This window comes from Hyperolius riggenbachi, chromosome 2 (assembly GCF_040937935.1).
Source record: "Hyperolius riggenbachi isolate aHypRig1 chromosome 2, aHypRig1.pri, whole genome shotgun sequence".
Classification (NCBI taxonomy): Eukaryota; Metazoa; Chordata; class Amphibia; order Anura; family Hyperoliidae; genus Hyperolius; species Hyperolius riggenbachi.
In genome coordinates, this window is record NC_090647.1 from 398371031 (window position 1) to 398396920 (window position 25890).

The window sequence follows — 25890 nt, forward strand, 5'->3', positions numbered from 1 at the left end:
CGCCTACTGGCGTGACGCGGGTGGCAGAAGGTTAAATGTATTAATTTTGAACACAATTTGCCAATCTATCACACACCATACAATTCTTGATTTCTGAATTTTCCAACACGTCTAATCTCAAAAAAACATTTTTAAAAAAGGAAATTCAGACAGATTTCTCGGTTGAATAAAAGAAAAGAAAACCTTTTTGATTTTCTGATTTTCATCAATCATTTTAATTTTGATTGTGGTAAAATAGAACATTGTAACGTGTGTGGCCACCTTGAAGCTTCTTTCACACTGACATATTGCACTGCATTATATAATATAATTGCACAGCAAACAGGATATGACTATATTGTTATGGTATGTTATGGTATGTTCATATCAGTGTGTTAGTAGTGTAGTGAGAAGGAATCAGTTGGAATAACACAGGCCATGCTGTGTGGTACCCAACAATGTATGCAGTGAAACATACTTTTTTTCTGCTTTACTGTATGCATTGCATCATATTGTACAATGTGACTATTCCCCTTCATTGTGATCCTGATTTTATAGGCTGTGCTAAGCAAAACCTGAGTAGGAAACCAGGGCTACTTTTCCTGCCGTGCTTCTAAGGCCTCTTGCACACTGCATGCATTTCAGATTCCGATTCCGCTGTTTTTACATCCGATTCCGATTCAGATTTTTAATCTTAACTGCATGCTGCGTTTTTTGATCCGTTTTTCTGTTGAATGTATTCAAGGAAAATCGGAAACGGAATCGGAATCGGAATCAGAAACGGAATCGGAATCGGAATCGGAAAACGGATTTGCAGTGTGCAGGGAGCCTTATAATGTAAACCAAAGGCAAATGTAATTTTGGTGATGAAAATGTTGATGTCAATCATAATGTCTATTGGGGGTTGATCACAGTGCCAACTAGTGGTTTGGTTTTAAAGTGTATGGCCAGCTTTACTGTTTCATCAAATGGTGATAATATGTACAGGGTGATAAGGTGTATAAAAAGCTAAATTACTACTGTAGAAGCAATAGTTTAAAAGCATTTTTTCAAACAAGGACCCAGTCATGCTATAGCTAGTTTTCTATTAATATAAGCACACATTAACATATACTGTTCATATTGGGGTTGAAATGACCATATCTCAAGAAAAAGGTAAACTAAATATGCAAGTTCTTTGCACTATTGATCAGGACCCAAATTTAAGACATTTTAAGCTCACTTAAAAGAGCAACTTCAGCCTAAAGAAACATACTGTTATTAAGTTACATTAGGTATGTTAATTTAAATAGATAGGTAATATAATCTCTTATCTGTTTTAAAAGAACAGGTAAATGTTTGTGATTTCATGGGGGCAGCCATCTTTTTGGTTGAAAAGATGTGACAGAGAGCATAAGACACAGGGGGACATTTATCGAGAGTGTCTGAGACAACATATTAGTAGGTTTTTAGGAATCCATGCAGAATTGTCTCAGACATCCTAAGAAATCACTAAATAGCGCAGATTCCTTCTTAAATTGTTAGGAAAAGGAGGAGTTAGGAAGGTCTCTCAGGCAGTGCAGTGTGTGAGGGGAATTACTGTTGCTGAGGTAACCAACAGGCTCTGTCAGCAGGCTCTGAGTGAGGGGAGGGGAGCCCTTCACAAATCATGCCTAGATTGCACTGCTGCACTATACTGCAATGAAGCACTTCTTAATCTGCAGCAGTTTATGGATGTATTTGCACTTTTCTTAACTGTAGTGCATCTCTAGAAATCCACGCTAAACTGCCGCTATTACGTAGGATTTAAGAAGTTTCTTATTAGCATGCAGAACAGTTCCTCTGCTGGTTAGAACAGTTGTAGAAGAAAAAACTGTCGGTAATGCTTTGATAAATCTGGCCCACAGTTCCAATTGTCCTGTGTCATGATCACCCCTCCCAGTTGCTAAGCAACCAGAACAACAACATCAGAAATCCCATCATGCTTTGCACAGCATCAGGAGCAAAAAATGCCCGGGCAGTTTTCTTTGATGGGGTGTAGCTTAGCTTCTGTGCAGCTTAAAATGAGACTTTGGTAAGAAAAAAAAAGTTCAAAGTTCTGATGCTGTGAAACTGTTAAAGAAACTCTGAAGCCAGATAAAATCAATGCTTTTAACTTTTATTAATGTTAAGCACTATACCTAGTGCTAAAACGCTGCATCCTGCGGCAAAACGAGGGGTTTATACCCCCAAATCCCCTGTGCTAACTGCAGGGAGCTCTTCCTGATTGAGGCAGAGCTTAGGGCTGTAGCCATGCCTCTTCGTGTGTCAATCCCCACTGATCGCCGCCTCTCCCCGCCCCTCTCAATCTTCCTTCACTGAGAGGGGCAGAGAGAGGCGGAGATCCATGGGCAGATTGACGGGAATGGAGGCAGAGCTGCAGCTCAAAGCTCTGCCTCCATGGGCAGCAAAATCCACGACCAAGAAAGTTTTGGATTTTGCACAGGGGATTTGGGGGGTATAAACCCCTAATTTTGCTGAGGGGATGCGGTGGTTTAGCACTAGCTATAGTGCTTAACATTAATAAAGTTAAAAGCATTGATTTTATTTGGCTTTAGAGTTTCTTTAACCTATTTTGGTTCCTGGACGTAGAAACTACGTCCAGGAACCATGGTTTGTTAGCCAGGCAATCAGTGAATTGGGCTATAGTGGGCTATGGGCTATGGTGCCCGATCACTGATTCCTCTCCCCTGCTGAAAAAGCGACAGCTTCTCTAGGAAGCTGCGCCTTTTCTGGCTGTTACCTCCCCCATGCGTCGCTCTAAGCGTATGTTACGCTTAGAGTGACGTCATGTAAACAAACTCATGGCCGCCATCTTGTGGCCAAAAAGTAAAACTACAACTAAAAGTAAAAAAAAATAAAAATCAACACTCATTTACATTATAAACCTATAGTTTACATCCGACCCTCCCAAAACTACCCAAATAAAATGTTTAATATAAAAAAAAAAACATTACAATAAGAAAAAAATTAAAAACATGTAAATATTTACCTAAGGGTCTAAACTTTTTAAATATCAATGTAAAGATGATATATTTCTATATTTTTTTTATTTTAAACTTGTAAATAGTGATAGATGCAAAACGGAAAAAATGCACCTTTATTTCCAAATAAAATATTGTCGCCATACATTGTGATAGGGACATAATTTTAACGGTGTAATAACCGGGACATATGGGCAAATACAATACGTGAGTTTTAATTATGGAGGCATGTATTATTTTAAAACTATGATGGCTGAAAACTGAGAAATAATGATTTTTTCCGTTTTTTTCTTATTCTTCCTGTTAAAATGCATTTACAGTAAAGTGGCTCTTAGCAAAATGTACCCCCCAAAGAAAGCCTAATTGGTGGCGGAAAAAAACAAGATATAGATCAGTTCATTGTGATAAGTAGTGATAAAGTTATAGGCTAATGAATAGGAGGTGAACATTTCTCAAGTGAAAACGACGGAACGCGAATGGGTTAAAGGGACTCCGAGCTCAAAATAACAGTGCTGGGCCGAAATTACGCATTAGCGTAATTACGCATCGTCTGCACTACTGCTCCGCTCAGGTGATGGACGGTATCGCACTGCTAAGGCGATGGACTGTATTGCACTGCTCATGTGATGGATGGACTGTATTGCACTGCTCTTGTGATGAACTGTATTGCACTGCTGCATTGCACTGCTCATGTGATGGACTGTATTGCACTGCTCAGGTGGTGAACCGTATTGCACTGCTCATAAGGTCGGACTGTATTGCACTGCTCAGGTGATAGGCTGTATTGCACTGCTGTTTTGACGGACGGTATTGTACCGCTCACGCGACGGATTGCATCGCACTGCTCAGGCGACAGTCTGTACTGCACAGCGCACGTGATAATCTGTTTGCAATGCCAGTCTCCTCCCGTAGGCACCCCACTCCCGCCATCGGCCACGCGCCAGCCCCCACACCACCACACGCATCACATACTCCAGGGAGCAACTTCTGTGGTGGGAACATCGCGGCCCACCACTCCCTGAGGCCAATCTGCCAAACCAGGTCCAGAACTACATACAGCAAGTCCTGAACTCCGCTCCTTGGCCCTGTTCAGGCGGACGGCGTAGGGGCTGTCGAGCTGGGGCCCGCGTGAGACTCAAGAAGAGGGGCTTGAGGTCAGCCATCCCCTCGGTACTCCTGGCGAATGTACGCTCTCTCCCTAACAAACTGGATGAACTACGTCTCCTCTGCGGAAGGTGGGAGCTCGGGAGAAACACCCCTGTACTCTGCTTCACGGAGACCTGGCTACATGAGAACATCCCGGAGAACGCCTTACACCTCCCAGGCTTCAGTCTCATACGGGGAGACCGCGACCCTTCCCTCTCTGGGAAGAAAAGAGGCGGTGGCATCTACCTCTACGTCAGCTCCTCATGGTGCCCCACCCCACCAGTGCTTGACAGGAGGTGCTCCCCAGACCTAGAACTTCTACTCGTGAACTGCAGGCCAGCATACTCACCGAGGGAGTTCTCCTCCTATGTCCTTGTCGGAGTGTATATTCCCCCTGATGCTGACGCAAAATCTGCCCTGATTACCCTCAGCGACACCATCTCGCAGTGGGAAATATCCCTTCCAGACTCACTGTTCATAGTCATGGGGGACTTCAATAGAGCAAACCTTCGACAAGAGCTGCCACGTTACCATCAGCATGTTACCTGCCCAACCAGAGGCCTGAACACCCTCGATCATTGCTACACGCCACTGAAGAATGCCTACAAGGCTATCCCTGGGGCAGCACTTGGCTCCTCCGACCACTGCCTTGTTCATCTCATCCCCACATACAGGAGAATCCTGGATTCGGCAAAACCGGTCGTGAAGTCCTCCAAGGTATGGTCCAGTGAGGCCAAGCTCCACCTTCAAGCCTGCTTTGAGTGCACAGACTGGGAATCCCTGGCAGCTCCAGACCTGGACGAGTGGGCGGACAACGTCACCTCATACATCAGCTTCTGCGAGGCCTCCTGCATCCCAACCAAATCCTTCAAGGTCTACCCGAATAACAAACCGTGGTTCTCCAACAAGCTGCGGCTACTGCGGAAACGCAAGGAGGCGGCTCACAAGGCGGGAAACCAGGAGGAATTCAGGATGGCGAGGAACGCTCTGAAGCGAGAGCTGAGAGCCGCGAAGAAGGAGTTTGCTGAGAGGATGAAGCAGAACCTGCGCTCGAACAACTCACGAGCTGTATGGCAAGGGCTTAAGGCTGCCACCAACTACAAGCCTCCCCCGCAACATGCTACACCCAGCCCGAAATTAGCTGAAGAACTTAGCAAATTCTACCACAGGTTTGAAAGGCAGGCTGAGCCTGGGGGGCACCCACCTCCTCCTCCCCCCCAAGCCCCCGCACACAGCGACCCAAGTGGGGACTCACTCTCTCTGGAAGTGAGGGAGGCAGACATCCGGCACCTCCTGTCCACGCTAAATTCCAGGAAAGCCTCGGGACCCGACGGCGTGTCCCCAGCCTGCCTCAAATCCTGTTCGGAGCAACTTTCCCCCATCCTCTCCGCCATCTTCAGCAGGTCACTGACAGAGGGCAAGGTCCCTGCGTGCTTCAAGAGGTCCACCATCATTCCTGTTCCTAAGAAGCAAGGCATCTCTGACCTCAATAACTACAGGCCGGTAGCCCTGACGTCCGTTATCATGAAGACCCTAGAGAGAGTGGTCTTATCCACCCTCAAGCTATCCACCGTGCCCCTACTAGACCCACTCCAGTTCGCCTACAGGGCAAATAGGTCCACTGACGACGCCCTAAACATCTGTTTGGAATACATCTACAACCATCTAGACAGGAAGGACGTGTATGCCAGAGTACTGCTATTAGACTTCAGCTCAGCATTTAACACTATATGCCCACGCACTCTTCAGAATGTTCTGGCCACACTTGGGGTCCACCCCACCCTACGTCTATGGATCGTTGACTTTCTCTCTAACAGATCCCAAGCTGTCAGGCTGGGGAACATCTACTCACGCGAAGTGATAACCAACACAGGGGCACCCCAGGGCTGCGTCCTGTCCCCGCTGCTCTTTTCCCTCTACACAAATGAGTGTAAATCCACGGTAGACTCTGTCAAAGTCATAAAATTTGCGGATGACACCACCATTGTTGGCCTCATCACCAAGGACAACATCCAGGATTACCAGCAACAGGTGGAAAGACTATGCCACTGGTGCAAGGAGAACAGCCTGGTGCTCAACACAGCCAAAACCATTGAACTTATAATTGACTTTAGGAAGTCGGCTCCTTCCCCTCCCCCCATCTACATTGACGGCACCGAGGTGGCCAGAGTACCCTGCGCTCGCCTGCTGGGCACCACCATCTCCAGCGACCTCAGCTGGAGGGTCAACATCACTTCAACCCAACGGAAAGCCCAGCAAAGACTCTTCTTTCTCCGCCAACTTCGGAAGTTCGGCATGGCGCAGGAGATTCTAACATGCTTTTACACTGCCACCATTGAATCGATCCTATGCTCCGCCATCTTGGTCTGGTATGTGGGAGCCACCTTCAGCGACCGGCACAAACTACAGAGGATCATTAGGTCGGCGGAGAGGATCATCGGTAGACCTCTGCCTCCACTTGACCACCTGTACAACACAAGGCTGAGAGCCAGGGCACTGAGGATCGCAAGCGACCACTCTCACCCAGGCCACTGTTTTTTCACCCCACTTCCACTGGGGCGCAGACTCCGAGCCATCCCCACCAAGACCACCAGACACAAGAACTCTTTCTTCCCGATGGCCGTTAGCCTCCTGAACTCTCTCAATATTCTACCACCCTCTTTCAGTGCCTTACCACCTGCATAGGAGCGACAGTCTTTAGCAGCGTGTCTTTGATAGAGTAACACTGAGCTATACGTATATCCAATGCTGATTGTATGTTGTATATTGTGTTTGTATGATTGCATATTGTGTATGTCCATATTGGAGTACGAGGTATTACTGTCATTTTAACGTCTTCCCTTCTTTATTCTATGTACCGCTCCATTGTGCAAAAACCCAGTTCCGGGCTTGACCCAGTCATGCTTGGCGAAATAAAATGATTCTGATTCTGATTCTGATTCTAATTCACTACAAATGCACCGTAAGCGTTACGTGTAAGGTTACGGTATTACGCGTAATTAATTACGCGTAGACCGTGGGTTACGTTTTACGCGTAACAAATTACGCGTAAAACAGTAAACTCCCATTGAAATTACACAGTCTGCCGTAATCGCGTAATATTACGCTCCCGTATAATATAAAAAAGCCGCCAACTTTAAGGGTTAATAGCAAAGCCCCCTTAAGTGCTAAGAGCCTCAAAAAGACTTTTTCAAAAAGACCTTATAGTTTTTGAGAAAATCGATGTTAAAATTTCAAAGGAAAAATATATACATTTAAAAACCCGCCGACTTTAACGGTTAATAGCAAAGCCTGCTTAAAATTTAGGAACACCAAATTCACAGGGTATATTAAGGGGATCAGTGGGAATAAGAGGAAATTTTTTTTTTCAAAAAGACCTTATAGTTTTTGAGAAAATCGATTTTTAAGTTTCAAGGGCAAAAATGTCTTTTAAATGCGGAAAATGTCCGTTTTTTTGCACAGGTAACAATAGTGTTTTATTTTCATAGATTCCCCCAAGTGGGAAGAGTTTTACTTACTTCGTTCTGAGTGTGGGAAATATAAAAAAAAACGACGTGGGGTCCCCCCTCCCAGACCTCTTTAACCCCTTGTCCCCCATGCAGACTGGGATAGCCAGAATGCGGAGCACCGGCCGCGTGGGGCTCCGCACCCTGACTATACCAGCCCGCATGGTCCATGGATTGGAGGGTCTCGGAAGGGGAGGGGCAGCCAAGCTTTCCCCTCCCCCTCCGAGCCCTTGTCCAATCCAAGGACAAGGGGCTCTTCTCCACCTCCGATGGGCGGTGGAGGTGGAGGCCGCGATTTCCTGGGGGGGGGGGGGGGGTTCATGGTGGCATCTGGGAGTCCCCTTTAAAAAGGGGTCCCCCAGATGCCCACCCCCCCTCCCAGGAGAAATGAGTATAGAGGTACTTGTACCCCTTACCCATTTCCTTTAAGAGTTAAAAGTAAATAAACACACAAACACATAAAAAAAGTATTTTAATTGAACAAAAAACATAACCACGAAAAAAGTCCTTTAATATTCTTAATTAACCATTAATACTTACCTGTCCCTTTAAAAGCCAGTTCCCACGCAATACGAAGAACGAAGTAAGTAAAACTCTTCCCACTTGGGGGAATCTATGAAAATAAAACACTATTGTTACCTGTGCAAAAAAAACTGACATTTTCCGCATTTAAAAGACATTTTTGCCCTTGAAATTTAAAAATCGATTTTCTCAAAAACTATAAGGTCTTTTTGAAAAAAATTGTTTTCCTCTTATTCCCACTGATCCCCTTAATATACCCTGTGAATTTGGTGTTCCTAAATTTTAAGCAGGCTTTGCTATTAACCGTTAAAGTCGGCGGGTTTTTAAATGTATATATTTTTCCTTTGAAACTTTAACATCGATTTTCTCAAAAACTATAAGGTCTTTTTGAAAAAAATTTTTTCCTCTTATTCCTTCTGATCTCCTTAATATATTCTCCAAATTTGAGGCTCTTAGCACTTAAGGGGGCTTTGCTATCAACCCTTAAAGTCGGCGGGTTTTTAAATGTATATATTTTTCCTTTGAAACTTTAACATCGATTTTCTCAAAAACTATAAGGTCTTTTTGAAAAAAAATTTTTCCTCTTATTTCTTCTGATCGCCTTAATATATTCTCCAAATTTGAGGCTCTTAGCACTTAAGGGGGCTTTGCTATTAACCCTTAAAGTCGGCGGCTACCTAACATTGATCCATGCGTCAACTTTTCCGCTTGGCAGCATGACCTTACGCATTAATTGCTAGTAGGATTTTACGCGTAAGCCTATAACGTAATAACCTGAATTACGGTATACTTACGCGTAATTGCGTAAGGGCTATGCGTAATTACAGACATGTACCGAAATTGAATGTCTATGCCGTAAGCGTAATTTTGTAATGCGTAATAGCGTAAAATTACGCGTAATGATCCGTAAGCGTAGCTTTTTCCATTACGACCAGCACTGCAAAATAATAATGAAAATGGTACTCACCTGGGGCTTTCTGCAGCCCACCGTAGGTCGGGAGGTCCCACGACGTCCATTTGGCTCTTCTCCCAGGCCTTCGCCAGATATGGCTCCCCGGCGGCTTTCCGGCGACACTGGCCCTAGTGTCGGTATCGTCCTCCCGCATATGCAACCGCTGTCGTCACGCGCCGTCCGCCTCGCATCATCACGGCGGCCAGCGTGACAGTACGGCGCATGCACGATTAAACCGTGCATGCGCCGTACTGTCACACTGGCCACCGTGATGACGCGAGGCAGCCGGCGAGTGACGACAGCGGTTGCGTATGCGGAAGAACGAGCCCGACACTCGGGCCAGTGTCGCCAGAAAGCTGCCGGGGAGCCATATCTGGCGAAGGCCTGGGAGAAGAGCCAGATGGACGTCGTGGGACCTCCAGGGCCGGATTTGTACTTTTTATCGCCCTAGGCCCACTGTCGCCAGCTGCCCCCCCCCCCCCCCGAAAAAAATAAATAAAAAACATAAATCCATATTCTAGCACTGTGTCCCTCTCTGATCAAATAGGTTGCTTCATTGTGTGCGCATGTCCGTACTGGGGAGCGCAGGTTAATGTGGCCACTAATGATCCACTCTTTTTCAACCAATCTTACCAAATCAGTGTAGTAGAAGACTAAAGAGAGTGCATATATTGAATATTTACTATAGGCAGTCTCTTAAATTAGGGCCAGTGCACACCAAAAACAGCTAGCAGATCCGCAAACGCTAGCGGTTTTTGAAGCAGATTTTCAGAGCGGTTCTAGGCATGTTTAGAGCGATTTTCTAAACATGCCTAGCGTTTTTTGGAGCGTTTGTGTAGCAGATGTCATATTTTGTTACAGTAAAGCTGTAACTGAACAGCTTCTGTAACAAAAAAAAACGCCTGGAAAACCGCTCTGATCTAGTGTTTTTCAGAGCAGTTTTCCATTTTCCTATATTTTACATTGAGGCAGAAACGCCTCAGAAATCTAAAAAATGCAGCAGGACCCGAGTTTGGGGGAAAAACGAACCGCTCTGGTGTGCACCATCCCATTCACTTTCATTAGCAAGCACTTCTCACCCCTCAAGCGTTTTTAAAAACGCTCAGAACCGCTCTTGGTGTGCACCAGCCCTTACATAGAAATTATAAGACTGGGGGGAGGGATATAAGGGTGGAGAGGAGCAGTAACTGAAGAGGTGGCCAGGGTGAGGAGAGATCAGTGAGGAAAGAAAGGATGGGGGGGGGGGGGTTTGGCAGGCAGAATTAAGGGTAACAGGAAAGAGGGTGAAAAAGTCAGAAGAGTAAGGTAAGAACTGAGGGGATAACCAGGGCTGGCATTTCCATAGCGGCAAACTGATAAACACTTACTGCGTACCTCCGCCTCTATAGAGACACCACAGCTGCCAGGCATGCCCCTACCCCTCCACAGAGGCACCACAGCTCCCAGGATGCTCCTTCCCTTCCAGAGGCACTGCAGTTTCCAGCATGCCCCTGCGTCTCCATATAGCACTGGGTTGACCCCCAGAGCTGGCTGCTGGGCCCCCAGGCCTCCTCTAATGTGAATAGTGGTCCCCCCAAGGCCCCTGTAGAGTCATGTGTTGCTGGGTCACGGAGATGAGGTGTCTGAGGATAAAGCACAGAGGAGCGTTATGGACATGTAAGTGCGCTCTGCTGCGATTACTCTGCAGAAGCTCCAGGGGGCCATTTATCATCTTGCGGGAAGACCAGGGCCCGGGGGTTCGCCAGCTGGCCCTAGGTGACAACCCAATACTACATAGAGTAGGAGGGGCATGCTTGGAACTGTAGTGCCTCTATAGAGGAAGGTGGGGCTTGCTGAGAGCTCGGTTTGTTGCCTCTATAGAGAGGGAGGAGCATGCTGGGAGCAGTAGTTCCTCTATGGAGGGGGATTCTGGGAGCAGTACTGCCTCTGTGGAGTGGGGGACATGTTGAGAACTGTAGTGCCTCTGTGGAGGGGCATGCTGGCAGTATGGATGGGCATGCTGGGAGTAGTGCCTGTATGGAGGGGCATGCTGGGAGCAGTGGTGCCTCTATGGAGGGGCATGCTGGGAGCAGTAGTGCCTGAATGGAGGGACATGCTGGGAGCAGTAGTGCATCTATGGAGGGGCATGCTGGGAGCAGTAGCGCCTGTATGGAGGGGCATGCTGGGAGCAGTAGTGCCTGTGCCTGTATGAAGGGGCATGCTGGCAGCAGTGGTGCCTCTGTGGAATGGGGGGACATGCTGAGAGTTGTAGTGCCTATAGAGGGGGGTGGGGGCACTTGGAAGGAGCTGTGTGGTGCCTCTATATAGGGGACAAAAAGACCATCTAATGCTGCTTTGGGGGTGTGGAGAAGTTACATGCAGTTACAGTCAGCAGCTACTCACATACTTGCAGTTACAGCTTGACGTTATCCCCAGTCAGGAACCAGATCTTCCTGCTTTGTGGTGCCTCTCCTCGGAAGGCTGCTCTAAGAGCCATGCTTCTCCCAGTGTGAGCTCAGTCCCGATCAGCTGATCACTCTTTCACTCTCTCCCTCCCCCGTACTTTGCTGTCGGGACTCGGAGCAGCCAGAGGGGAGATGGGACAAATAGCTGCCTGCTGTGGTACTCCTCCTAATTTGTGCATGGAGGTCTCGCTCTGTCTGTCTGTGCGCCCTGAGGGTTTCTCTGCAGCGTGGTAAGACCTCCATGCACGTTGCAGACGCCTCTGTTCCTTCCTACGTCGGGTCGCTGTGTTCGCAGCAGCTAATTGGCTACCTTGTTCCCGACTTCTCTGTAGCTGCCCGCTGGCTGCCTGCACGCACATACACGCACACAAGGACATGCTGCGGTGTGTAAAGCGGGCGGCTGCGGGTGGACAGATCTGCTCACCTGTGGCATTGTGGGGATGCGAACTGTCTGTCACGGGTGGCTCCCCACCCGCCCCAAACATTTTTCCGCCCTAGGAACCGGCCTAGGATGCCATAATGCCATAAATCCGGCCCTGGGGACCTCCCGACATACGGTGGGTTGCAGAAAGCCCCAGGTGAGTACCATTTTCATTATTATTTTGAGCTCGGAGTCCCTTTAAAGAAACACCAAGCCTTTTCAGTGCTGCTAATTAGATTTTTTGTCTGGAGGTTCACTTTAAGCATTAATACACTAACTCTTTTGGTTTTTGTGATTCCATACGGTGGGGACATAGGCTCCTGCCGGCTGAGTTTCTTCCTACAAAGTTCAGGGAGAAGCAGCAAAGCAACAAATTTGGGTGCTGTCATAGGGACCCATGTTAAAGGCTGTGATAAGCAGCTACAAAATAAAATTTGGTGTCCAGTGGTGTCTGAAAAAAATATATGGCACTGGAAAAAATATTGGGCACACTAAGTTTAGTGTTAGGAGTAAGTGGGGGTTGGTTAGTGTTAGGTGTAGGTAGGGGTAGGTTAGTGTTAGGAGTAAGGTGGGGGTGTTAGTGTTAGCCATAGCTTTGCAAGGATTGATTATTGGTACAGAGTGTGTTAGTAGAATATTGGTATAATTACTGATATTCTACTATAGGGGATGGTAACATATTGATAAAATATTCTACTATTAGTATTACCGATGCACAATTCCCTAGGGTGACATTGTTGGCAGGCCTATACAGACGCCTATCAGCTGTGTAGCTGACAGCACGTTCTGTTGTTATGCAGGGGGTTGGTGTCATCAGCCGCTGTACACATGCCTGACTATCGGCTGAGATGGTCGTTATCGGCTGACTTAGTCAGGCGTATGTACAGGCCTTTACTTTCCATAAAAAGTTGAACAAACTGAGTTTATTAAGCTTGGAAATCTGAAGCAATGAGAATTAATGTGAAGCAGTGAAAAGGTTTTCACCCCCACACACACAATTTTTATTTGTCTTCTGTATATGTGCTACAAGTATCTGTGCTACAGGTGTTATCTGCATCCTAGGTTCGTAACACACTTAATTACAGGGACACAGACAGTCAACTAAATTGATCAGAGGAATGGTGGATCTTACTTACCAAGAAAGGTTGAGCAAACTGAGTTTATTTAGCTTGATAAAAAGACACCTACGAGGTAACCTGACATATAAATATATCAGAGAGAAATACGAAAGCTTCACAGATAAGCATTTGTTCCTAAGCTTGTGCAAAGGATAAGGGAACATGATTTTCATATGGAAATAAAAAAGAAAGTTTTTCCATCACTTTTGGGAAGGAGCAGGGGCGTAACTAGACATCACTGGGCCCCCCTGTGAAACTTTGGATGGGGCCCCCCACCCCCCTCGCTTTCTGCACAGGAAAAGTGAGGACCAATGTGTTTTCCCCATGCAGATAAAAACACTTAGACTTAAAGGAAACGTCAGGCAATCTATGCTACCCCCAGATCTACTTATTCAGGGTTTCCTCCAGCCCCTTGCAGCCGGCAAGTCCCTCTTTGCAGCTCTGCTCCCAGTACATACAAACACACAGCCGTATTATTTTTCCACATGAGAGCACATGCTATATGGAGGAACAACAATGACATGCTGAACATAAGATATAGTATTCAATGTAACTTTGGCAAAACATTCAGAATGTCACTGATTGATACTGTTATTACGGGATCTTGGACTCAGTATGAGACAACAAGTTCTCAATGAAGCAGCAACAGTATGACATCAATCTCCACTCCATTGCGTTGTAAAAGTATTCAGAGGCCATAAAGTCATTAGCCCCTGTGATAAGAATCTAGGAATCCTTTTGCTGAAAAGGGAAAGTCTACAACTTTTTTTCAAAATGTGACTCCTTTGTTTGCAAGGTTGAACATCTAGTCATCAGAACTTTGCAGCAGTGAGAGACAGATGTTTTTTACGAACCCTAGGGAGCAGGGACAGTGTACTAATTCCAAAGTGTGTGTGATTCCTTATTTGTGTGCTGTATACATGCAATTAATATAACAATGGTGCGAGAGCAGAATATGTTTTTTTTCTCCATGTCCTTAGCTGTCAGTCTCTCAAACTTTCCCCCCCCACGGTCCCCCTGTAGCTTCTGGGCTCCCCTGTGGAGGCATCCCTTGCAGGGTCTATTGTTACGCCCCTGGGAAGGAGTTCATTAAATGTGCACTGTTTTCCCACAGGAAGTAGTTAAGGTAAAGTCTGTATCTTCATTTAAATTAGGCTTGGATGCTTTACTTGCATTGAAGGACATCCACAGCTATAATTCCATTTTCAAAGGATATTTAATATTACATTATTCTGTGTCTAAACTGAGATAGTGTACACAAAATATTACATTGTGACTAGAAATGAATAAAATGTAAATTCAAATTGTTTTCATAAAAATAAGGGGTGCAGTTATTTTAATAAAACTGTTATTACAGACTTCCATTTAAAAATATATGGTTTTAAAGGATTTGATTTGGATGATACATTGTTTATTCCTTAAGAATACCAAGTTTTTTCAAAGCCTCTCGCCTGTGTTCATCGGTAGATCCCTTTGGAGTAATTTTAACACTTGTAACAGGAGCAGATGGATGAGATAGCCTTGAAAAAAAGGAATTCTTCTTTGGATTCTCTAAATCTGATAAGGAAGACTCAAGACTAGCAAATTCTTTTCCTGTTCCAAGGGAAGCTGGTCTTGGCCTGTTGTTCCTCAAGAAATTTCCAGTCAATAATGGCTTTCTGAAGATTGAACTGCTCCCCTTTTGAGTATCTTTCTCAATATTAGAAAGAGAGCTACTGAGACCCATGCCAGTTCGTTCCAAAGTATTGGATTTGATATTTATTTGTCTCACACCAGGCACTGAGCTCTGAGGGAGGCGTAAGTATGACTCACTAGGGTCTTCATAGTAAGCACTATGTCTTTTGCTTTTATCAGTAGCTGGCATATATTTTCCTTCTTTTTGAACAGCTTTAGGACTGTGTTGAGTAATAAATGTAAAGGAATTTCCTGGACTCTTGCTAATAGTGTTAACGCTCTCTAAGGAACCTGCTTTGTTGTCTCGTAGTTCGCCTTTCTGAATTTGTTCAACTTTTGGTACATTTTCAGATGCTTTGTCAGGCCCGGATTTTACATTTTTAGAAAAATTGTCATTTAAAGATAGAGAAAAAGATTTTTCTGGAATGAATGGTGTGTTTGTCTTTGTGCTGGGTGTGTTCTTTTCAAGCATGCCACTTTTTGTATCAGTTATTGAACTACTACTTATAGTATTGTTCTCTTTCTGAATCATTAGGAAAGCAGCACTTAAAGGCTCATCAGTTTTCTCTAATGAACCTGATTCTGCGCCTGCATGAATCATGTTATTGCTATTCAATTCATTTTTCATGTGATCATCCAGCTGCTTAGTTAAATCTGAAGACTGTGCAATTAAAGTTGATGTTGAATCTAATTTGTGTTGATAATTTTTATTTATATTCATCTTTTTAGCATCTTTTTTCCCTTGGTCAGTTCCTCCACTTGCAAGAGGGAGATCTCTATAGGTGAGTTTGATGGAACCTTTTTTCTGTGAACTGGATTCTTCCAAGCCTAGTTTTTGTAGTGCCTCATGTCTGGCTCTTTCCTGTTCTATAGCCTGAGTAACCTTTGTAACCACTGATTCGTTATTAATATTTGAGATTTTTTCATGTGTTGAAAGGGTTCTTGGCCTCATCATTGGGTCTGGATTTGTGAGATCACTTTTACCTGTTTTAATTATTATATGAGCTGGCAAAATCCGTGGCTTTGGTGCTGTGGGTGGCGCCTGTTTTAACTGTAACTCTATTGTTTTTTTTACAACCTGATTAAGGGTTTCACTTGAGCCTGGAAGATTCGTTTTTAGTGATGATTCTCTTGGCATTATGGGTGGTGGTACTTTTGAACTATGCAGCCTCATTGCATCTGGTTTGTCATCATGCTCAAAAATTACTGTAGTTTTCAAAAGTGTATCAGTAACAGAATGTCTTTTCCTTATCACTTCAGGGTCTGTAAAACATTCTGGAGGTGCCAGAAACAGGAACTTGGATTCCTCTTCCTGTTTCAGGTTGCTTGTAGGAATTCTAATGGACTTTTCATGCAATGGTTTCAGGTGGTCCTCTTTTGTATTTAAAACTCCGGAATTATTTGGCTGTATTTTTATTTCTTCTCTGGAAAACTGAACAACTCTTGGGAAACTGAGGTATCTCTGTGGAACTGTGTTTAATTCAGTATCCACATTGATACATTCCTCTGATTTAGAAATAGCAGCTGTTTTTCTTAATGCCATCTCACTACCTGCAATAAAGCAAAACAATTTTTTAAATAGTTTTGTAAATGTATACATATGCATATTCACACTTCATTTTAATGGAAGCAAAATATTGCAAATATTGTTCGGCAATCTAGTTTGACTGGATTGTTCACAAAAGGAAATGGAAACCTTATGTCAGCTTGTTTTCATTGTTTGAAATTTTGAAATGAGTTAGAGTTATTCCTACTCTGTGCAGCTAAGCAAATTACTCAAGTAGTGAGATTGGAATTTACTGGCAATCCCTACTGCTAAGATGTGCAATCTAAGCTTTCCTTTATTTTTGCAATTTTTTTTTTATCTGGTTGCAAGCCGGAATAGAAAGATTATTTATTACATTTAATTTAAAGAAAGACTTATAAATCACTGATCTATTTATGACAATGTTATGGTAAGAGTGGATGTCACGATACATGTCTGCTGGAGATACTGCTATACTGCTATGAACTTATTACATGAACTTCCTTTAGTCACCAGCAGAGGTTCTCGCATTTCCTTCAAGAAACTCTGGCTTTTCATTATGCTTCCTCCTGTTCACCAGCAGGGGGCAAACATCCTCAGGAACTGTTTTACTGGCAGATTGTTAATGAGAGGAAATCTGCATCACCTGACTCCTTTGTACAGGATATAAGCCAGCATCTGGGAATCAGACTTTGCTAGTTCATCGTTGCTGCTGTGCTAGCCTATCCTGTTCCCTGTGAATCCTTGTTACTTATCTTGTATCTAGATCTTGCCTGCTTTACCGTGTATGACCTTTGCTTATCCTTTGACAATCCTTTGCCTTGCAATTATTTGTACTGCATTTGTACATTCATCTTTCTTCTCGATCTTCCTCTGCTGTCCCTCTCTGTCAAGCTCTTCACTGGCTGCCAATTAACCAGAGGATCCAGTTCAAACTCCTAACCCTAACCTACAAAGCTCTCCACAATCTCTGTCCCCGGTACATATCCTCACTAATTTCCAGATACAAACCCAATCGCAATCTCAGATCTGCACACGATCTTCTGTTGTCCTCCTCTAGAATCACCTCCTCACATTCACGCTTACAAGATTTTGCACGCGCTTCACCCCTTCTCTGGAATCCCCTCCCACAACACATCCGTCACTCGCCAACCTTTGTTACTTTTAAACGCTCTCTAAAAACGAATTTGTTCCGATAAGCATATGCGCTACCTTAAGCCACTTCCCTTTGTCCTAAGACCAAATTGCACTCCTACTAGGTATCCTAAAACACACTGACTTTATATATTTTATCGTATACTACCCCTCCTCTTGTTTCCCCCCCCCCATTCCTTTTAGATGGTAAGCTCGCAAGGGCAGGGCTCTCTCCCCCTTTTGTGTCTTGGAAATCATTATACATTTTATTCATCATGTTACTTTTATTACTGTCATTACCACTTCTGTATTTTGTATTCTGTATGCTGTATAATTTTTTGTATTTTGTCACTAATTATGTATCTTGTATATTAGTGTACACCATTGTCTGTATTATGTACCCCATGTTTGTTTCTTACTTTGTACAGCGCCACGGAATATGTTGGCACTTTATAAATCAATAATAATAATAATCTGTTCTCTAATATTGACCCCTGCCTGTCTGAAGTTTCGTGCTGCCTGCTGCTTGTCTGTTTATATTGCCTGGTTATATGCTGCATGTGTATATTTGTAAATAGGTTTTGTACATTCTTGCTTATTTGTATATAATTGTATTGAGGTCTTATACATACTTGCTAAGTGGGTTCAGGGATTGTGTGCACACAAATATTGTATATACACTGGTTGTTCTGCATATTCCAGTATATGCAGGGAGCACTTGTATATACGTTTGGTCTGGGATTATTAGTTCCTGAATACCCTTTTGCATACACATTCTTGTACAGTTCACCTGTGTTTTTCAGTTGCCAATATTGCATTGTCCACTTGTGTATATATATTGTATTCTCACAAATAAACCTTACACATCATCCTGGTCTGTTCTTCTCAGTATTTCCATATCAGCGACAACCACACTCCATGCGATTATTATGCTCTGCACTTGCTGCATTGCATGAGATCATTACAGTGGATTTTTTTAAAGGACAAATAAGCGTTTGTAAAGAGGAAAAAAAAAGTAAAAAAAATGGAAATCTCTCAGCTGATTTAGCTACTAAACAGAATGTTATCCCTGCTTTGTGCAGCTAATTACTCATGTAGTAAGAGTGGTGTTAACTACTATGTAACTAGTACTATAAAGTACTGTTGCAAATGCTGCCAAGGTGTGCAATCTAAGTGTTCCTTTATTTTTGGAAATTGTTATCTGGCTGCAAGTCAGAATAAAAGATTATTAAGATTATTAAGTACATTACATTTAAAAGATTTATGAAGCACTGATCAATTTATGGCAATTTTATAGTTTTACAGTAGTAATGGAAATTTTTTGAAGAACAAATAAGCTTTTGTAAAAGAAAAAAAATGTGAATGTGCTGTTCAATATGTTGCTGATTTAGCTACTAAACAGAATGTTATCCCTGCTTTGTGCAGCTAATTACTCATGTAGTAAGAGTGGTGTTAACTACTATGTAACTAGTACTATAAAGTACTGTTGCAAATGCTGCCAAGGTGTGCAATCTAAGTGTTCCTTTATTTTTGGAAATTGTTATCTGGCTGCAAGTCAGAATAAAAGATTATTAAGATTATTAAGTACATTACATTTAAAAGATTTATGAAGCACTGATCAATTTATGGCAATTTTATAGTTTTACAGTAGTAATGGAAATTTTTTGAAGAACAAATAAGCTTTTGTAAAAGAAAAAAAATGTGAATGTGCTGTTCAATATGTTGCTAGGACCCTGTTTAATTAGTCTACGGTAAGATTGCCTTGCAGAGGCAGTGCACAGAAATTTTACCATGACAGCATATTGCCCTTTGCCTAATTAGTGCAACCTATATTATCTAAATAATATGTTGCTAGGGTAACGTGTTGTATTGCTACTCAACATTATAGAGTAGTTATTGTGATATGTACCTTTTCCTCTTGATTTAGCCAGTACAAAGAGAACAAATGAGGACCAAAAAGTGGATATGCTACTATATTTCCCCCCTCAATCCTCCTAGGAAACATATGCTCCCTGCCCAACAAGCTGGACGAACTGTTCCTCCTCTGTGACAGGAGTGAGTACAGCGCTAACACCCCAATATTCTGCTTCACAGAGACTTGGCTCCACGAGGATATCCCTGATGAGGCCCTACAACTCCCTGGCTTCAGCCTCATCCGAGCTGACCGAGACTGCTTTGTCTGAGAAAAAGAGAGGCGGCAGCATCTGTTTCTACATCAGCTCCGCATGGTGTCCCAACATCTCAGTACTAGCCAGGAAATGCTCTCCGGACCTTGAGCTCCTTCTTGTTAACTGCAGGCCAGTTTACTCACCAAGGGAGTTCTCCTCCTTCGTCCTGGTGGGGAGTGTACATCCCACCGAATGCCAATGTCAATTCTGCCCTGCTTGTCCTGAGCGACTCCATTTCCCAGTGGGAGACGTCCCTCCCGGACTCTCTGTTCATAGTTGTGGGCGACTTCAATAGAGCCTCCGCCACGAGCTACCGCGCTTTCAGCAGCATGTTGCCTACCCCACTAGAGACTCGGCCACACTCGACCACTGCTATACTGTACTGAAAGATGCATTCAAAGCTGTTCCGGGGGCTGCGTTGGGCTCTTCTGACCACTGCCTCATCCATCTCATCCCCACCTACAAGAGGCATCTGGAGTCAGCAAAACCGGCCCTCAGGTCCTCCAAGGTCTGGTCTAGTGAGGCCAAGCTCCAACTTCAAGCCTGTTTTGACTGTACGGACTGGCAGACTCTGGAGGCACCCAACCTGGATGAGTGGGTGGAGAACGTTACATCGTACATCAGCTTTTGTGAGGACTCCTGTGTACCAACCAAAACCTATAAAGTCTTTCTGAACAACAAGCCGTGGTTCTCCAACAAACTACGGCAACTTAGGAAGTGCAAGGAAGCTGCACACAAATCAGGCAACCTTGAGGAATACAGGAGGGCGAGGAACGACCTTAATCGTGAATTGAGGGTTGCCAAACGTGAGATCTCTGAGAGGATGGAACAAAACCTCTGTTCAAAAGACTCAAGAGCCGTATGGAAAGACCTTAAAGGGATACTGTAAGGGGGTCAGGGGAAAATGAGTTGAAGTTACCCGGGGCTTCTAATGGTTTCCAACAGACATCCTGTGCCCGCGCAGCCACTCCCCGATGCTCCGGCCCCGCCTCCGGGTCACTTCTGGAATTTCAGACTTTAAAGTCTGAAAACCACTGCGCCTGCGTTGCTGTGTCCTCACTTCCGCTGATGGCACCAGGAGCGTACTGCGCAGGCCCAGTATGGTCTGTGTCTGCGCCAAGCGCTCCTGGTGACATCAGGGGAAGCGAGGACACGGCAACGCAGGCGCAGTGGTTTTCAGACTTTAAAGTCTGAAATTCCAGAAGTGAACAGGAGGCGGGGCCGGAGCTTTGGTGAGTGGCTGCACGGGCACAGGATGCCTGCGGGGGACCATTAGAAGCCCTGGGTAACTTCAACTCATTTTCCCCCGACCCCCTTACAGTATCCCTTTAAAGCTGCTACCAATTACAAGCCCCCCCCCCCCCCCCGACACACTCCACCTAGCATCAAACTTGCTGAAGAACTCAGTAAATTCTACTGCAGGTTCGAGTGCCAGGATTCGCCTGCGGGGGACCTGCCACCGCCCACTTCACCTCTGGCGCATGCTGACCTCACCTCGAGTCTAAGTTCTCCCCCCATGGCTGTGAGAGAATCCGACGTCACACATCACCTGTCAACTATGAACTCCAGGAAAGCCTCTGGCCCGGACGGAGTGTCCCCTGCCTGCCTGAAGTCCTGTTCTAGGCAACTTGCCCCTATTCTCACCACCATATTCAACAAGTCACTTCAGATGGGCAAGGTTCCTGTCTGCTTTAAGAGGTCCACCATCATTCCAGTCCCCAAAAAGCAGGGCGTCACTGACCTCAATAACTTCAGGCCTGTAGCACTAACATCCATTATCATGAAGACCCTCAAAAGAGTTGTCCTGTCCTTTCTGAAGTCCTACACTACGCCCCTCCTAGACCCATTCCAATTTGCATACAGGGAAAAAAGGTCCACCGATGACGCCATCAATATCTGCCTGGAGCTCATCAGCAACCACCTGGACAGGCCAGACTCATATGCCAGAGTCCTCCTCCTGGACTTTAGTTCGGCATTTAACATCTGTCCACGCAGACTTCAGGAGGGTCTAGCTACACTTGGTGTCCATTCCAGCCTTCGCCTTTGGATCACGGACTTCCTATCCCACAGGTCACAATCTGTCAAGCTTGGCGACATTTCCTCCCAACCACGAACCACGAACATGGGGGCTCCACAAGGCTGCGTCCTGTCTCCAATGCTGTTCACCCTCTACACCAACAACTGCAGATCCACAGCGGACTCTGTCAAGGTTATCAAATTCGCAGATGACACCATTGTTGTTGGCCTTATCACCAAGAACGACGAGAGTGCCTTTCATCAGCAGGTAGACAGTATCTGTCACTGGTGCAAAGAGAACAGGTTGGTCCTTAACGCAGCAAAAACTGTGGAGATGATTATCGACTTCAGGAAGCATGCCCCCTCTCCACCACCAATCCACCTTGACGGAACTGAAGTGGCGATAGTTCCCTGCGTCCGCCTCCTGGGCACCACCATCTCAAACGACCTGAGATGGAAGGCTAACACCAGCTCCACCGTGGCAAAGGCCCAGAAAAGACTCTTCTTCCTCCGTCAGCTGAAAAAGTTTGGCATGTTCCATCAGGTCCTCACAAGATTCTACTCTGCCACCACAGAATCTATACTCTGCTCTTCCATCCTGGTCTGGCACGCTGGTTCCTCCGTCAGCGACAGACAAAAACTCCAGAGGGTCATTAGATCAGCAGAGAGAATCATGGGCCACTGCTACTTCAGTCGCCTGCGTTCAGGGCGAAGATTCCAGGTCGTCCGCACCAGGACCACGAGGCATAGGAATGCTTTTTTCCCTTCAGCAGTCAATCTCCTGAACTCCACCCACGTCTCACCACCACCCCATCCTTCTTAGGTTTGCAGACATGCTTGGGACTTATGGGCCGAGCCCTCATAGCCTGCCTCCACTTTCTGTTGTATCTTGCTAAATGCTATCTGTTGTATCTTGTTAAATGCGTTCTCATGTATGTCTCTTGTTTAGTGCACTATTTTTCATGTCCTTGTAGATGTTGAGCTCTGTATGTGCCAAACCCAATTCCAGGCGTGATCCTGTCATGCTTGGCGAAATAAATGATTCTGATTCTGATATTTGGAAAGGATAATATATACCTTCTGGTTCATCACTTTGACTGGATGTCAGATATTGTTGTCATGATATATCCAAGAAGAGGAGGATCTTAAGAGCTTGTTCACATGTAGAGCGTTTTGCGGGTTTTTTTTAGCGCCGTCGATTTTAAAAAATCGCCCTAAAATCGCTTGTGCATTGAATCCTTATGGGATAGTTCATATCAGCGCGTTTTGTCTGCTTTCCGCTCAGCAACGTGTTGCCTGTATCATTTTTAGGGAAATTTAGGGCAATGGAGGGTATAGGAAAAGTGCAAAATGCTAACAAAATCGCTTTATGCCGCGATTGCATAATTGCTTTTTCTTCCATGGATATTGAAATGGGAAGTCTTTCCTGGTCAGCCTGCACTTTCTGTTTGCACAGAGAGCCAGTGGCGTAGCTAAGGAGCTGTGGGCCCCGATGCAAGTTTTACATGGGGCCCCCCAAGCACTCTATACATAACAATGGATACGGCACACCAAAACCTGCCAATGGCAACCACAGTGTCTGAGGTGCAAGAAAAGGATGGGGAACAGTGTGTTATTGATTACCACTATTTAATATATCTATAGAAATGATTATTATGAGCACAGGACCAATAGAAAGCTAATACTGCAGTTGAGGGAGGGCCCTTCGGGTCCCCTCTGGCCCAAGGGCCCCGATGCGGTCGCTACCGCTGCAACCCCTATTGCTACGCCCCTGCAGAGAGCTAATGTTGCAATAAAACCGATAATGAGTAGCAGGAGCTGGTTTAACACAGAGGAGCTAATCACAAAGATCCAGGACCACCTGGAATTGTATGACAAGAAGCATCCTGAGTATAAGGACACTTGCAAGATGAATATGGTGTGGGCTGACATAGCTGCATACTTTTGTGAGGACCTATGGGACGAATTATCTAATAAAACCAAAAAAATTAAGTTGACTGTTCTGTTGGGATTAATCTGATATTTGCTTGCATCAGTGTTTTTTTCTGTTTTTTATCTATGTAATGCTATGGTGTGCACTGAAGAAGGCAATACTGTTTGGCTTGTAATATGTAATATTCTAAAGTAGGTGTCATACACACACAGACATGGGTAGCTTCTGATGCTGTGCGTTTTTACCATCAATGCTTTTTATAATGTCATTTTTAGCAACCAGCCACAAATGTATGTGTTACAAAATTGGCCAACCTTGATGCCGGCAGCTCCGCCGACGTATCCGGGCAGCGGCGGATGCCACTCGCGTGTTCCTCCTCTATTGGCATCCCCGGCTCCTCTGCAGACGTGAATCGGCGCGATGATCCCGGCCGTGTCCCCAGGTGGGCGTGCACGATTCACAGCAGCCTTTATAGGCTGAGGAGACAAGTGTGAGATGTCAGCTGATGTAGAGTCAGCTGACACTGGCTCCCGCAGGAGCACTACTGATTTGCTGGAAGTTTCAGGGGGCGGGAGTTGCTGTCTCAATTCAGTAATTAAGTCTTGTCTTGTCAGTTGTCCGGTGTCCGTGATAGCTATCAGTTTGCTGAGCGCTGGACCTTGTCTTGCTATTGTGCCTAGTCAGCTAGTTTTCAGAGCTATATATATATGCAGACACTGCCTATATATATATGTACTCTAGTTAGACCAGTTATATATATGTATAATGTATTTTGTATATTATCCTGATTGTTATTTTGTGTATGACCCGGCGTGCCCTTCACTTTGATTACATAGTTACATAGTTATTTGGGTTGAAAAAAGACATACGTCCATCGAGTTCAACCAGAGAACAAAGTACAACACCAGCCTTCTCCCTCACATATCCCTGTTGATCCAGAGGAAGGCGAAAAGCCCTTACAAGGCATGGTCCAATTAGCCTCAAAAGGGAAAAAATTCCTTCCCGACTCCAGATGGCAATCAGATAAAATCCCTGGATCAACATCATTGGGCATTACCTAGTAATTGTAGCCATGGATGTCTCATCCCTCTGTACTACAGTCATCTGCTACTCGGTATAGACCTAGGCTTGCTTAACAACTCTGTTTGATCCTCCCTGTACTGCAGTCATCTGATACTCGGTTCTGACCTCAGCCTGATAATGACTCTGATTTTGTCTGATCCCTGGTACCTCGATTTCTGATATGTGTATGACCATTGGCAATCCCTGACACTCGATTTCTGCTATTGCTAGTGTCTAGTGCATAGTATGGAGTACTTTTTTTATGAATAATAGGCCAAAAAAACAATGTGTTTAGAAGCATATATTTATTTCTTACAAATTGTTGTCAATTGTAAATTCATACAATAACAATAAAAAAGCCACCCTTTCTAGTAATGAAATCTTGAGCCATATGCTATGTAATAATCAGTGCACTGTGGGTTCCTCTTAATGTAACACCACCGTAGCTTTTAAATGTGGGATGGATGACATCCTCTTCAACTATGTTTCCTTCCATAATTAACACATAGTTATATAGGAGGCAGGTAGTTCTCACAGCAGTCACTGCATTTGTTTGTATCATTTGCATGGCAGTGTGGTAAAAGGGCCACTTGTTAGCTAGGATGCCAAAGGTGCATTCCACCACTTTCTGACCTTTTCTTATTTATTTTTTTTATTTTTTGTGCTACCATGGCTCTTTGGTAAAAAGGCCTTGTGACATTCTATAAAAGGGCAAAGGCCTCAGCACCAATAAAGGTGCAAGGATAGGCAGGTGACTAGGTGTTAGACCAAGGGCCTGGTCCAGGGATGTGAAGTTGGGTCAGTTTCAGTTCCAGACAGATATTTCTGCAGGTATCCAAAACTATGTTCTGGATAGTGGACTTCCACAACCTATATTAGAAATGTAGTGCTGCATACGTACTGTATGTACTGTTGCAATGAATGTGCAAGTGTAAAAAAAACAACATTTATGTTTTTGTCTTTGCAGTTGAACAGTTGAGAACCAGATGGAAATCTGTTTGTGATAACTTCAAAAGGGATTTGGAGAGGCAAAACGTTGAGCAAAAAAGTGGTTCAGGGGCCAAACACCGTAGACCATACAGATTTTCAGCATTTCTGTACTTTCTCAAGTCACATACTGAGCCGTAAGTATTAACACTTATGACTGATAAAGCCATGAGACTTGTTCAGAATAAGGTGAGGTTTATTATTATCCTTTATTTACAGCACAGAAGACAATCTACCTGCTGAAGAACGCACAGAAAGAACAAGTGCAGATGTGGACATTACTGACCCTTCACCAGTGGAT

At 44.6% G+C, this 25890-nt stretch overlaps 1 protein-coding gene across 4 annotated transcripts in view; it reads right to left on the minus strand.

Annotated features, from left to right (window-relative positions):
- Nucleotides 1–13113: 13113 nt before the first annotated feature.
- The window catches only part of C2H1orf116 (chromosome 2 C1orf116 homolog), a 281079-nt gene continuing 268302 nt past the window's right edge, over nt 13114–25890 (minus strand). For all 4 annotated transcript variants that reach the window (XM_068269783.1, XM_068269782.1, XM_068269785.1 and 1 more), the window contains one exon: nt 13114–16315. In XM_068269783.1, the coding sequence (XP_068125884.1) occupies nt 14502–16315 (1814 nt within the window). In that variant the 3' untranslated portion in view covers nt 13114–14501. The remainder of the gene's footprint in view (nt 16316–25890) is intronic.